The sequence below is a fragment of the Nicotiana tomentosiformis genome, chromosome 11 (genome assembly GCF_000390325.3).
Source record: "Nicotiana tomentosiformis chromosome 11, ASM39032v3, whole genome shotgun sequence".
NCBI lineage: Eukaryota > Viridiplantae > Streptophyta > Magnoliopsida > Solanales > Solanaceae > Nicotiana > Nicotiana tomentosiformis.
Window position 1 is genome coordinate 48918769 of NC_090822.1, and position 14527 is coordinate 48933295.

The 14527-nt window shown below is 41.7% G+C and overlaps 1 protein-coding gene across 1 annotated transcript; it reads right to left on the reverse strand.

Moving 5' to 3' along the window:
* Positions 1–512: 512 nt before the first annotated feature.
* Positions 513–3988, reverse strand: LOC104094771 (receptor protein-tyrosine kinase CEPR1-like). Its single transcript, XM_009600768.4, has 2 exons — positions 1169–3988; positions 513–998 (listed from the first exon to the last, which is right to left on the reverse strand). Exons 1-2 carry the CDS (start codon positions 3624–3626, stop codon positions 604–606), a joined length of 2853 nt encoding a protein of 950 aa, XP_009599063.1. The 5' UTR covers positions 3627–3988; the 3' UTR covers positions 513–603.
* Between the last annotated feature and the right edge of the window lie 10539 nt (positions 3989–14527).

The window sequence follows — 14527 nt, forward strand, 5'->3', positions numbered from 1 at the left end:
TTGATATATATATTCCAAGAAACCTGTAGAGCTCAACTAAGAAATGAGTGGCAGGATAGATAAAAGATGAATCTATATGCTTTAAATGATTTCCCCTTGCTAAAATGGAGCCATCGATGCTCATCAATTCAATCAAGACCCTTTTTCTTCTTAATGGCAAATCATTCTCATATTCTAGAATTTGGAATCAGAAACCCACTTTCATACATTAAAGAGGCCTTAGACACAAGACCTTACTTCCTCAGCTACATCTTTCCTTTTTTATTGAAAAACCTATTTTATTGCATCATCCTCATGAAGAAAGAAGAAGAAAGCAAATTAAATTTCTCAAAAGGTTAGATAATTATTTCCTTATGTGGGTGATTGGAAAATACATATGCTATGTCGTCATAAAGCAGTTAATATATATATATATATATATATATATCCATTATAATGCTTTCAACAGGCCAATAATAAAAAGCAAAAGACAATGAAAAGGCCAATATATATATATATATATATGTGTAAAGAGAAAAACAAAGAGGCTGGTTCTCTTAGACCAGGACATTTAGCTATGTTCTATATAACCGCTTTTGCTTAAACCAATCAAAATTCCTAAAATCACAAATTGGGTATGTCCTTTGGCTTAGTGATATTCTCTGTGTGTTTGTTCTTATTTGGCAATTTGCAACAGTCGTATCTGCGAGGTTCTGCCTCGGTTAGCATTTGAACAACTTCATTCATGGTAGGACGAAAGGCTGGTGAACTATACGTACAACCTATTGCAATCCGAAGCACCTTAATCATCTCTTCCTTGAATGGTCCTGAGATTTTTTTGTCTAAGACCTCAAATGCTCCTTCTTTTGTGTCCGCCTTAGTTGAAACCCAATAAACAATGTTCTTATTCTCCCCAAATTCTGTCTCAACTGGCTTCTTCCCCGTGATCAGTTCCATTAAAACAACTCCAAAACTATAGACATCACATTTTGTGGTCGCCTTGGAAGAATATGCGTATTCTGTTAATCACATTTACACAACAAAAATGAGCATAATGAATTTACACGATCACAACCATGATTAAAGAATGTTGAAATGAAGCAGTTGCTCGAAGAAGCTAACCAAAGGCATTGACACTTGAGGTAACATTGTAGGAATTGAATTGAGATTTGTGAATTGAGGAAATTACCTGGAGCCAAGTAACCATATGTCCCTGCAATAACTGTGGTTGTACAATCTTTCCCTCCTTTGGCTTGCAAGACTTTGGCTATTCCAAAATCCGCGACCTTTGGCTGGTAATCAATGTTGAGGAGGATGTTGGTGGATTTGATGTCTCTGTGAATGATTGGTGGCAAAATATCATGGTGAAGATAGGCCAAACCTTGTGCTATCCCCAATGCAATCTGATGACGAGTAGGCCAATCCAAAAGGACTTTCCCTCCGTGAAGAGCATCCCCAAGATTCCCATTTTGCATGTACTCGTAAACCAATAAACTACAGTCCAAATTAGAGAAATAGCAGTATAACTTCACAATGTTGTTGTGCCTTATGTTACCAAGAGTTTCAACCTCTGTTTTAAGCTCCTTGTCCAAAAATAGTTTATTCTCTAAAAGAGACTGCTTGTGTTTATGACTCCAGAGCTTCTTTACAGCAACAACTCCTCCATTACTTAAGTCAATCTTATAGACAGCTCCAGATCCTCCATATCCAACAATGTTTTTCTCAATCATGGCTTCAAAAATTTCACGTTCATCAAAACTTAAGCGATGGAAACTCTTAACATCATACGTGAAAAATGACGATGACAAGGAATCCTCGTGTTCCATCGCCTTCCGCCATCTCTTGAGAAACAACACGAATCCAAGAATTACAATTCCCAAGGATATCCCGATAACCCAGAAAAGGTTTCTTTTCTTCCGATCATAATTTTGTGGGCATAGAGGAAAATCTTCGCCAGATGAACTCAGAAAAGAGGGAACACAGAGTCCTTGATTGCCAGAAAAACTTTCCAGGACACCTCCCGTTATAAATAAGGGAGGTACAGGACCAGAAAGCAAATTGTTTGAGAAATTCATGGAATTTGGTAGCAGTGCACCGAGGCTTTCAGGAATCTTACCCGTCAAAAAATTATTTGACAGGTCTAGATAATTGAGAGAGTTAAGTGAAGAAAGAGTCTCAGGAATGGAGGAAGTTAACTTATTACCTTGTAAGATCAACAAATTGAGCCTTTTGAGGCTACCAAGTTCTGGAGGAATGGGTCCAGACAAGAGGTTATTGCTGAGGTCAATCTTGACTAGATTGGTAGTTGTTGAAATTTGAGGAGGAAGTGTTCCAGAAAGTCTGTTACTCTGCATGAACAGCTCCGACAAGTTGAACGCCTTTCCAATGGTTGTGGGGATTGAACCAGTTAAATTGTTATAGCTCACGTCAATAATTGAAGCATGTGGAAGAGCTAGAAGCATTTCTGGTAGTCTTCCCCCCAAAAGATTGTAACTAACTCGGAAGCGGATGAGAGTCTCACATTTTGCATAGCTTTCCGGCACTTGTCCTGAGAACATGTTTTGGAGTAGAAGAATGTACATCAACTTATCTCCGTGACACAGCTGAGCTGGTAATTCTCCAGATAATTCATTTTCTGACAAGTCCAATGCAAGTAAAGCTGATGAAACACCAAAATTATGTGGGATTTCTCCTGTCAGGTAATTATCATAAAGTGATAGGATGGTTAGGGTGGTCGAGTTTGCAAGGGAGGCTGGAAAGTCTCCTGAAATAGTGTTGTTATATATCTGCAACACTTGCAGCTTTGGTAGGCGGCATATAGATTCTGGAATTTTGCCCGTCAGTCTGTTGACTGACATATCCAAATCCACAAGTTCAGTCAGATTTCCGAGCTCCTCAGGTATTTCACCCTCAAGTTGGTTGTAGTAAAGTTCAAGCATTTTCAACTTCTTCAGCTGCCCCAGCTCTATTGGAATCCGACCAGTTAAGCGATTCTCGCTCAATTCAAGATCTACAAGAGACGTCATATTTCCTATCGATGCTGGGATTGTTCCATGTAACTTGCAAGCAGTTAAGATCATCCACCGGATTTTAGTCAACCTTGAAATATCCTTTGGCAGTTGCCATGGAATGAAATCGTGATTTTCATTGAAATCCAGCAGCTCTAGACTGGTGAGGTTGATAATTGACAAAGGAAATTCACCGGTGAAGTGGTTATATGAAAGGTTAAGCAACCTCAAAGACTGCAAAGGAGACAAGTCTGGCAATGGTCCTGTAAAGGATGTAGAAACCATATTCAGCTCTTCCAGGTGAGAGCAATTAGTAATATAGCTAGGGAAGGCACCCTGGAAGTTGTTGTTACCAAGACGAAGAATTCGCAACCCTGGGAAAAAAGAGCACACATCATCAGGAAATAGGCCAGATAGCGACCATCCGAAAAGATCAATCTTGATAACATTCCCCTGATCATCACAACCAACGCCACTAAAGTTGCAAATAGGTTTGCCATCCCAATCAGACAAGGAGTTCCCTTTGACGGACTTCTTCAATAGAGCAAAGAACTGAGACTGCTCATTTATAGTCCCTTGACAAAAGCTGGAAATGGCGAGGAAGAACACAAGAAGGATAATAACTTTCTGAGGAGCCATTAAAAATAGTTCCCAAGTGAATTATTTTTGTTATTGCAGATAAGATGGAGAGGACCAGAGGAAATATATATATATATATATATATAAATGGGATGATTGATGGGATCATTGGGTACAGTAATAAGAAGCCCTGATGATGAAATAGGAGGTACGCTGATTTTGCAGATATAAGCTTTATGTTTATACCCCCACCAGCACTTTAAGAGAATAAGATCGAAATAAAGCTTTTATGCTCAAGTGTGGTCTGAATAAACAGCATCTCATCTTTATTTTTGTGCGTGTCTTTGTTGATCAAGACCTCTCAGCGTGAATCAGAACATTTAAACACTAATCTCAATGGTGCATGAATTATATTCGTGCTTATAAAAAAGGTACTTATTAGATTAGATGGCAACTAGTATAATTTGTATTATATTTATCTTGTCGCCTTCCATCTAAGCATAATATGTCTCAAATACACTCTTTATCTGCAAATGCTGCATGTTAGTATATTTATTTCCAAAATGATCAAACAGGGGCCCATACTCCATAATTCCATATCCACATAGTATTTGCTTAATAAGCATCAACTTTCCCAACTGGTGAGGTTTATGATATATGGTGGACGTTGCTTTTATTATGCTATGCTTAGTTTCTTAAATCAATTTAGCCGTCGAGACAAAAAGCCACTTACTCACTCTATTTTAGTAATGAACTTGGTGTCATCCCAATATGTTGGTTTTTTAAGAGATGGAACATTAAAAAGATTAAAAGTATTAATTGAAAATGTCTCTCAAATTATTTTGTTAAGCATAACAAGGCTTTAAATAGTCAATTAGGAACAAAAACTAAGCAACTTACTATGCTAAAAAAGTTACTGCAGTAACTGAAAACAACAAAATTTCAACACTCCTCCTTTGCTTCAGTTGCTGCAATTTATAAAGTTGCTCTTTCTCAATTCTTGCTTCTGTTGTTTGTCCTTGAGGATTGTTTTGAGCATCGCTAAAATTGTACACTTTTGTAGTGTAGTTCTTTTTTTTCTTTTCTTCTTTCTTTTTCATATTATGGTTTTGTGCATAAAAAACACCCTTAGTGATATTGTATTGTCTGAAATCTCTTTTTAAATATTTGATTCTGTACAATGATAGGATTTTCAGGGATTGCTCGTAAGGATTGTTCTTCCATTACAACATTCAATAAATCATAGGTTTTAAGATATGATTTTATTTTTACCGAGCAAATCCGATAGTTCTCATCGGTGAAAGTTTGTGGGACATTCAAATAGAGACTGCTGCTTGCCATGTTTGAAAATAGATTTAAAAATTGATATTGGTTAAAAATGATTTGAAAATGGTTCTTTGCAAGAATTCAGAGATCCCGTAAGACCAATGAAACTCTTGATACCACTGTTGGTTTTTTAAAAGATGGGGCAGCAAAAAGATTAAAGTATTGATTGAAAATGTCTCTCAAATAATTTTTGTTAAGCATAACAAGGCTTTAAATAGCCAATTAGGAACAAAAAATCCACATAATTTAAAATTCAAAAAACCTAAAATATCTCAATTAACTTAAACAATCTAATAGAAATTTAAAATAAAAATTAATCCTAAAACTAAATAACTTATTATGCTAAAAAAGTTACTGCAGTAACTCAAAGCAACAAAATTTCAACATAATAACTAGTACCCCTGCGGCCAATTTTATGTGAAGGATATGCTCAAAGCTTAAGAAAAAAATTCTATTTTTGAATGTTTTGATTTAAAACATGACATAAACATTTCTGTAGCTATTAAATCATGTCATTATGGTAAAATGAGAATTTTAAAGTTAAATTATTTTTAAACATAAATTTTTTATAATTTCTTCTTTGGACAAATAAAACATAAAACTTGTCGCACAAAATGGGAATGAGGGAGTAAAACAACTTGTACCCTTGTCCATTGTGCATTTGTGCTATACATGAGGTATGCCACTTGAACAGTACAGAATGTCACTCCTATATGTCAATATTGGAGTTGAACTATTATGATCTTTTTGTTATACTTTAGCTTAATGTGACCATGACCAGACAAAAGAAAAGGAGGTACAAATGCACATGTATTTGTAAGTTATTCTAGGTTGACCTTGATGAAGTACATTCCGTCTTTATATGCTATTAATCTGTAGGGGGGAGATTGCAATTGTCCTGACACAGATGAACGTGGATAAGCTTGAATATATGCTAGATGTTGAAGACTTAAAAGATAATAGAAATAAGAATGTCTATTGTTTAACCTAAAATCTAAGATTTTAGATAAAGCAATTAAATTTGTGCAATAAGGCCACAAGCAATTGCAACAATCAAATTGATATTGATCTTTATTAGAGAAAAATGAGTGAATGAGTAAGATAATATAATAGCAGTAAAGGAGGAGTAAAAGTAATTCTTATTGATGATCCTCTGAAGATATCTCTCTGTTGATCGTGATAATTTTAGGATAAGAACATTAATAACTTCAGTATAATTACAGTAGAATGTCTCAATCAGAATGGGCGGTGGGAAGAGGGATATTTATACTCTATTCCTAACATAACTGCCCTAAGGGTGTGGAATCAAACCCCTTCCGAAAAGGACTATATCCAACATTCCTAAGGAGTTAGATCTGAAGTCAAATTTCAAGGTTCGGGCAAGACCGATAAACAATTCGACGACCGAAAAAGGATTGTCCGTGCTAGGCCGGTGTGAGGAGGTCTCGAGGTACATCTGCTCGATCACCAAGGATATTCTTTCCGAAGTCAAAAAGGATTGTAACTTGGTTGACAAACATGTGGTGGTTCCCGAACCTGACGAAGCCACCACCACCCACGTCGAGTGATTTGTAAGTGTTTACACTTATCCCTTCACGTTGGGCCCCTTGGACCGGGTTATCGTCGACTTCTGCAGAAGATACGAGGTAACCCTCAGTCAAATTCACCCTTCTTTCTAGAGGATCGTAATCCTCCTCCGTTTCTTTGTAAGCAAAATCGAAGGGTGCCCTTTCACGATCAACCACCTCATGCGTTTATACAGTTCCCGACTCTACCGGGGGGGACTGATTAAGCTCGCCCGTTGTGCTAGTAAAGCTGCATTCTCGAGTATCGATGAAGATAGGGATCGAGGTTGGCTAGGCCGTTTCGTCCGAGTGAGGACCTCGGACTTGATCCCGGCCAAGCACATGCCGTTCCCTAAGAAGTCGAACATGAAACGTAAGTATATAATTTTGCTTCCGTGGTTTTATTTATCACCCTTTTCCTTCCTTCTTATCGGTGATCTATGATGGTGCAGCTGTTGCTCGGATCCCGAATGCAGTTCCTCGACTCAAGGAGTGGGTCGAGGGCATCGTATCACAAAGGCCTTATTCCGAGCGCTCATGGCGCGAGCTTTCAAAGGGCCGATGGGAGGCCCGTCCGCACAGTGATATCTCTTCCATAAGTGATATTTGGTTTCCTGTTTGCATGATTAAGTCCTTACTTATTTTATTTATTTTTTGCAGGTTTACTCAAGGATGTCCAAATAAGGCCCCCATCCGGTAGTGATAATTTCCCCACTGAGTCCACTGCTCCGAAACAGGGTGAAGAGAAGAAGAGAAAAAGGGCTCCAAGTTCTCCGAGCTCAGAGAAAAAGAAACCAAGGAGGAGGCTTATCTGCAAGCTAAAAGAAACCTCTAGCACCCGAATACTTGATTCGGACTACCTCTACCGGCTCAGGGACGAGTATGAAGAGGATGAAATTTTAGTGGCCCGGGATCCATCGGTTCCAGAAGAACGGGCATCAATCGAAGGGGGGACGATAGAGGCCAATCCCTCTTAAACTCAAGAGGTCGATGCATCAGTGAGGATCGAGAACCCTCAAGACGCCGGTTCTGCTCCTCCTTGTGTCATCGATATAACGGGATCGCCTTCGTTCACGGACTCAATATTCGGTGAAGCTCAAGGGGCGAAGGAGCATCCAAATGAGGGGGTCCAAGGAGAGAACGATCCCCTCCAAAGCATTTTTGATGGCGTGCACTCTATTGCCACAGAGGATGTCACCGGATTGGGTTATTTAGAAGTACCAAGAAGATGTATGCCCTCGGGGACATGTGGGTCTAGTTCGAGCCCGAGATTGGTCAACAGATTCCCTGCCCCGAGTGTCGATCCTGGTTGGAAGTGGTCGATCATTATCTCTATTCCGGAGGACGCCCGGGTCCTTTCCGTGCCTGTTGGGGTAGCTAGTTACCACTAGTGTCTGGTGACTGAAGAAGACCAGTCAAAGATAAACGAGGTAGAATCTCAATGCTTATTCAACAAAGCACAACATGCATTGAATTGGGTAAGGTGTTACCAAACCTTTTCATTTTCCAGATTTGGTTACTTAATGATCTTAATATTTTTCCTTGTATTCGCAGGCCTCGTTGCTTTACCACGAGACCTTCCTCCGATATCGATAAGAGCTGAGTCTCCTCGAGGCCGAAGCCAAAGAACTTATTGAGAAGAGGGATATGTACAAACTTCTCAGTGAGCAACACGAGGGGGAGGTTAGGAGCCTCTGAGCTGAGCTGGAGGTGGCTCGAAAGGAGCATACTGACTTGGTCGAGCATGTAAAAAAATTTGAGGTTAGTAACGAAGTGCTAGGCTTGGTGACTAACGATCGGAATCCGCATGTCCAACAAAAAATCGATCAGATCGGTTAACTGCGAGCTGAGATGGATGTTGTCAAGGCCGAGACTGACGAATGGAGGGGCAGTATGGATCATCTGGCCTTGGAAAAAGAGGCTGCTCGGGCGCAACTGACTTAGGTTAAGGTCTAGCTTCGAGTAGTAAAGGAAAAGGCCGAGGTACATGCCAAAAAGGTTGAAGAGCTCCAGTCTCAGCTAAGTTCGGCTACTTCTGATCAAAACATTATGGCCAAGGAACTTAAAATAGCCAAGTTAGCGGCCGCCGTGGTTAAAGGCGACGCCGACAAAATGGTGGCCCAGGACAGCTTGAAGGACATTGTTGACTATGAGAAGTGGCAGTCGCGAAGAGAGTCCCTCGAAGAGATTCATGCTCGGGGTTTCGATCTATCGGCTGAGATCGAAACCGCTAAGGGGCTCGAGGCCTAGGCCAAGAAGTTTGCCTACCCCGAAGAAGAAGAAGACTCCGAGGGTTCCGATGGACCCGGGGTTGGAGAAGACCAGGCTATTTAGATGCCTTTGTAGAAATTTTTGCTTTTTGATTTTTGTACTTGTGTACTTTTGTATTTTCTATTAAGGCCATTTAGCCTTTGTAAAGACGGTATATAATATACAAGGCATGTTTTTCCCTTCGACAGTTTAAGAATTTTCCTTTCCTTTGCTTTATTCTTTGTGTTTGCAAAGATCAAAATGCCTTAGTATAAAATAGTTAGATCGTGTTCGGAGGTTCGAACATGCCTTGCCTCAGACATTATTTTGTTTAAGGCATCGTGGGGGTTCGGTATGACCATAAAGTTTTCTACCCAAAGTACTTATGACTTTTTAGATTATAGTTTGCCGATGGTAGCCTTTAGAACCGATTACAAAATTTTGAAGGCCTTGCTTTTTGTTACGGGTCTCGGACGTCTCCGAGCCGTTTTAATATGGTCGTAGCCTTTAGTTCGGGTATTGCCTAGTGGGCTTCTTACCCGAGTTATCTGGGCTTGCCTAAGATAATAGTTTCTGAGTGGGAATGCCCGTAGCCTTTAAGGTTCGAGCGCTACCTAATATGTCTCGCGCCCCCGGGCTCCGATACCCCGAGTCGTCCGAGTTTGTTTTTGGACGACAGCCCCGATTGGGAGTGATCGTTTGAACCCGGATAAAGGTGGCCCTTGGGCTCGATACCTTTAGGGGATCGAATGTAAGAAATTCATTAGGAGGAAAAGAAAAAAGAGAAATTCTTAAGGGACAAGATATTTATCCGCAGGGTAGAAACTTCTTTTTATTCTTGTGCATAATAGTTACACATGTGTACAAGTTTTGTGCTATGGCTCGAGTACTCTATGCGGGCACGATTCATTTGACCGTTTGTCCCTTACAGTAAATCCTATCGATCAAGTCGAAACCATTCAATCATAAAGTTTCCTTCCTTGCTAAAGTTGTTATCCGAGGGTGATGCCCCCCAGTATTCGGGGCCGAGCGTAGAGAGGCCTAGAATACTATTGTCGATACCGGTTCGTAACCAACCTTCAACTCTAAGTTAGCATGATTTACTATTGCCTCGTTAAAAACCTTGCCGGAAAACCCATTTGGGACAAAACCGGTTCAAGGGAAAAAGAGTGCAACGCGTGCTTGTAGGAAATGAATGGGGTCGTACCTTAACAGTAGTATCACTTTAAGTGAGTTATCTTCCAGTTGTTCAGTAGTTGCTCACCGGTCATTGTTCCGAGCTTGTACGATCCTTTACCGGTGATCTAGATAATTTGATAAGGTCCTTCCCAGTTCGGCCCCAACTTTTCTTCGTTTGGGTTCCGGGTGTTTAGTGTGACCTTGCTTAACACCAAGTCCCTGACATTGAAGTGTCGAAGGTTGGTCTTTCGATAGTAATATCTCTCGATCCGTGGTTTTTAGGCGGCCAACCGGACAAAGGCTGCTTCGCGCCTTTTAGCTAATAGATCTAGGCTGGTGTTCATAGCCTCGTCGTTCGATTCCTTGGATGCATATTGGAACCTGAGACTTGGTTCTCCGACTTTGACTGGTATTAGAGCTTCAGCGCCATAAACCAGTGAGAACGGGGTAACCCCAGTACTGGACTTCGAGGTCGTATGGTATGCCCATAAGATTTCGGGTTGGACTTACTTCCATTTTCCTTTGGCGTCGGTCAACCTCTTCTTGAGGTTTTGGAGTATGGTTTTGTTGGTCGATTCTGCTTGTCCGTTCCCACTAGGGTGGTAGGGTGTTGATAGGATCCTTTTGATCTTATGATCTTCGAGAAACTTGCTAACTTTGCTGCCGATGAATTATTTCCCGTTGTCACACACGATCTCAGCCGGCATTCCGATCTGACATATGACGTGGTCCCTAATGAAATCGATGACTTCTTTCTCCCCGACCTTCTCATATGCTTGGGCTTCCACCCACTTAGAAAAATAGTTAGTCACAAATACTATAAATTGAGCCTTACCAGGTGCCCATGGAAGGGGCGAACGATGTCCATCCCCCATTTCATGAACGGCCATGGTGACAAAACGGAATGCAGCAACTCCCTGGGTTGATGAATCATCGGAGCATGACTTTGACATTCATCACATTTTCGTACGAACTCCTTCGGGTCCTTTTCCATATAGATCTAGTAGTAGCCGGCTCTGATCACTTTTCGAACCAATGATTCGATGCCTAAATGATTTCCACAGGTGCCTTTGTCGATTTCCCTCAAAACGTACTCAGTATCCCCTGGTCCTAGACATATCGCGAGTGGGCCATCGAATGTTCTTCTAAATAGGGTTCCGTCTTCGGACAAGCTAAATCGGGCTACCATTATACGTAGGGCCCTCGATTCTTTTGTATCCAAGGGCAGATTTTCATTCTTCAGATATTCTATATATTTATTTCTCCAGTCCCAAGTTAGGCTCGTTGAGTTAATCTCGGCATGGACTTCTTCAACTACTGATCTCATATGTTGTACAACTGCCCACGAGTTGAACTCGTCGTCCTCGACCGATGACCCTAAGTTAGCGTGGGCATCGGCCTCACTGTTTTGATCCCGAGGTATGTGTTGAAAAGTCAATTCTTTGAACCAATGTAATGTTACCTGCAACTTATCCAGGTACCTTTGCATTCGTTCTTTTTTGACATCGAATGTCCCATTAACATGGTTTATCACAAGGAGGGAGTCGCACTTGGCTTTGATCACCTCTGCCCCAAGCTTTTGTCTAGTTCGAAACCTGCAATCATGGCCTCATATTCGGCCTCTTTGTTAGTCAATTTCACAATCCTAATAGATTGTCTAACTACATTGCCTGTTGGTGGCTTAAATACAATGCCAAGTCCAGACTCTTTTGCGTTCGAGGCGCCGTCCATAAAGAGGGTCCAGATCCCTGAGGAGGTTTCTGAGTTGATTGATAATTCTCTTTTGACCTCGAGTATTAGGGCTGGCATAAAGTCGGCCATAAAGTCTGCCAAAATTTGGGATTTAATGGCGGTCCGGGGTCGATATTCAATATCGTACCCACTGATTTCCATGGCCTATTTGGCCAACCGGCCCGAGAGTTCGGGCTTATGCATGACATTCCTCAATGGGTAAGTAGTTATGACATATATGGGGTGACACTGGAAGTATGGTTTTAGCTTTCTAGAGGCAGTTAGCAAAGCGAGCACCAGCTTTTCTAGGTGAGGGTACCTAATTTCGGCCTCACCTAGGGTCCTGCTAACAAAGTAAATTGGGAATTGCGTACCTTGCTCTTCCCGGACTAGTACTCCACTTACTGCTATCTCCTATACTGCCAAGTACAAGTATAGTTTTTCGTCTGTCTTCGGCGTGTGAAGAAGCGGTGGGCTCGATAGGTACCACTTGAGTTCCTCTAAGGCCCGTTGGCACTCCGGGGTCCATGAGAAGTTATTCTTCTTCATCAATAGTGTGAAGAACTGGTGACTCTTGTCGGAGGACCTCCAGATGAATCGCCCCAAGGCGGCTATGTGCCCGGTTAATCTTTGCACAACCTGCATGTTGTCCACAACCGTGATATCTTCGATGGCTTTGATCTTGTCGGGGTTGATCTCGATTCCCCCGTTGGATACTATGAATCTGAGGAATTTACCTGACCCAACTCCAAACGCACATTTCTCCGGGTTCAGTTTCATATTGTATTTATTCAATATGCTGAAGGTTTCCTGCAAATGTTTTAAATGGTTCCCTGCTCGCAGGGACTTAACCAACTTATCGTCAATGTAAACCTCCATTGATTTTCCTATTTGTTCCTCGAACATCTGGTTTACTAGGCGTTGGTAAGTGGCATCGACATTTTTTAACCCAAATGGTATCACGTTATAGCAGTATGTGCCGTATTTAGTGATGAAGGAGGTTTTTTCCTGATCACCCGGGTTCATCCGTATTTGGTTGTACCCAGAGTAGGCATCGAGAAAACTGAGGATTTCGTGGGCGGCCGTGGCGTCGATCATGCGATAAATGATGGGCAAAGGGAAAGAGTCCTTAGGACATCCCTTATTCAAATCCTTATAATCTATGCACATTCTTTATTTGTTCCCTTTCTTAGGGACTACTACTATATTTGCTAACAAATTCGGGTATTTAACCTCCCGAATGGACCCTATTTTAAGGAGTTTAGATACCTCGTCCTTGATGAAAGCATGTTTGACCTCAGACTAGTGTCTCCTATTTTGCTTGACCGGATGGAATTTCGGGTCCGGGCTTAGTTTGTGAGTGGTTATCTCCGGCGGGATCCTTATCATATCAAGGTGGGACCAAGCGAAATAATCTTCATTAGCTATAAGAAATTGAATGAGTTTTTTCCTGAGCTCGGGGTTTAACCCCGTACCCAGGTATACCTTTCGATTGGGTAGGTGTTTACTTAATACGACTTGTTCCAGTTCCTCGACCATTGATTTCATAGCGTCGGAGTCATCAGAGGCTATGAAAGATCCGGGGACCCCGTAATCATCGCCCTCGTCTACCCCTCGTTTCGCCGATTCCATCGAGGTAGGAATCAGTGATTGCTATTTGGCCTCATCATTGACCATCTGGTTCAGATCCTTCGATGTTGAGATTATGGATGTTGGGATCACTTCATCGACCGCGAACACTTCCTTGGCGACCGGTTGTTCCCCATAAACTATTTTGACTTCGCTGGGTGTTGGGAATTTCAGCACCTAGTGCAGTGTCGAGGGCACTGCTCTCATGTTGTGGATTCAAGGCCTCCCAAACAAAGCATTGTACCTCATGTCTCCTTCGATCATATAAAACTTAGCTTCCTGGATGGTCCCGGCAGTGTTCACCGGTAATTTTATCTCCCCTTAGTGGTTTCACATGCCATTTTGAATCCGTTTAGAACTCGGACTGCAGGCACGATTTGATCTTGTAGATCGAGCTGCTCCACGACCCTCGATCGGATGATGTTGGCCGAGCTACCTTGATCAATTAACACACGTTTAACTCAAATTTTATTTACGAGTACAGATATTACTAGTGCATCATTGTGGGGTTGCACGATCCCTTCCGTATCCTCGTCGTTGAAAGACAAGGTTCCATCCGGTATGTAATCTCGAGTTCATTTCTCCCTTGTGATGGACACTTTGGTGGGCTTCAACATCGGCCCTTGAGGAACATCGACCCCACCAATGATCATGTTGATGACGTGTTGAGGTTCTTCTTGTTTGGTCTGTTTGTTAGAATCCCTATTCCTGAAATGATTCTTAGGTCGGTCGCTCAAGAATTCTCGAAGATGCCCGTTGTTGAATAGTCGGGCTACTTCCTCTATCAACTGTCGGCAATCCTCTATTCTGTGGCCATGAGTGCCGTGATATATACACATCTGGTTAGGATCCCTTTGGGTTGGATTGGATTGTAGAGGTCGAGTCCATTTGGTATCTTTGATGCATCCGATATCTGATACAATGGTAGAAGCATCGACGTTAAAGTTGTATTCCGATAACCTCGATGCTTCTTTAGGCCCAATGGGCCTGTCAAAGTTGTTTATGCTCATGAGTCCCCGATTGCTCTGACCTCGATCACTTCTCCTTTCATTTCTCAAAAAGTTCCACTTGGACCCACTGCTTCTTCGGTCTCCATTATACGGCTGATATTGATCCTTGTTTGCTCTCGGTACACGATCCTTGTTTGGTCTCGGTTCACGATCGTTATCTCTCTTGACTCTGTCGATGGTTCTGACGGGACAAATGGATCCCGAAGGGGCCCAGAGTTGATTATTTTCCACTCTGATTTTCGATGGATATCGGTTATGCACGTCGGCCCAA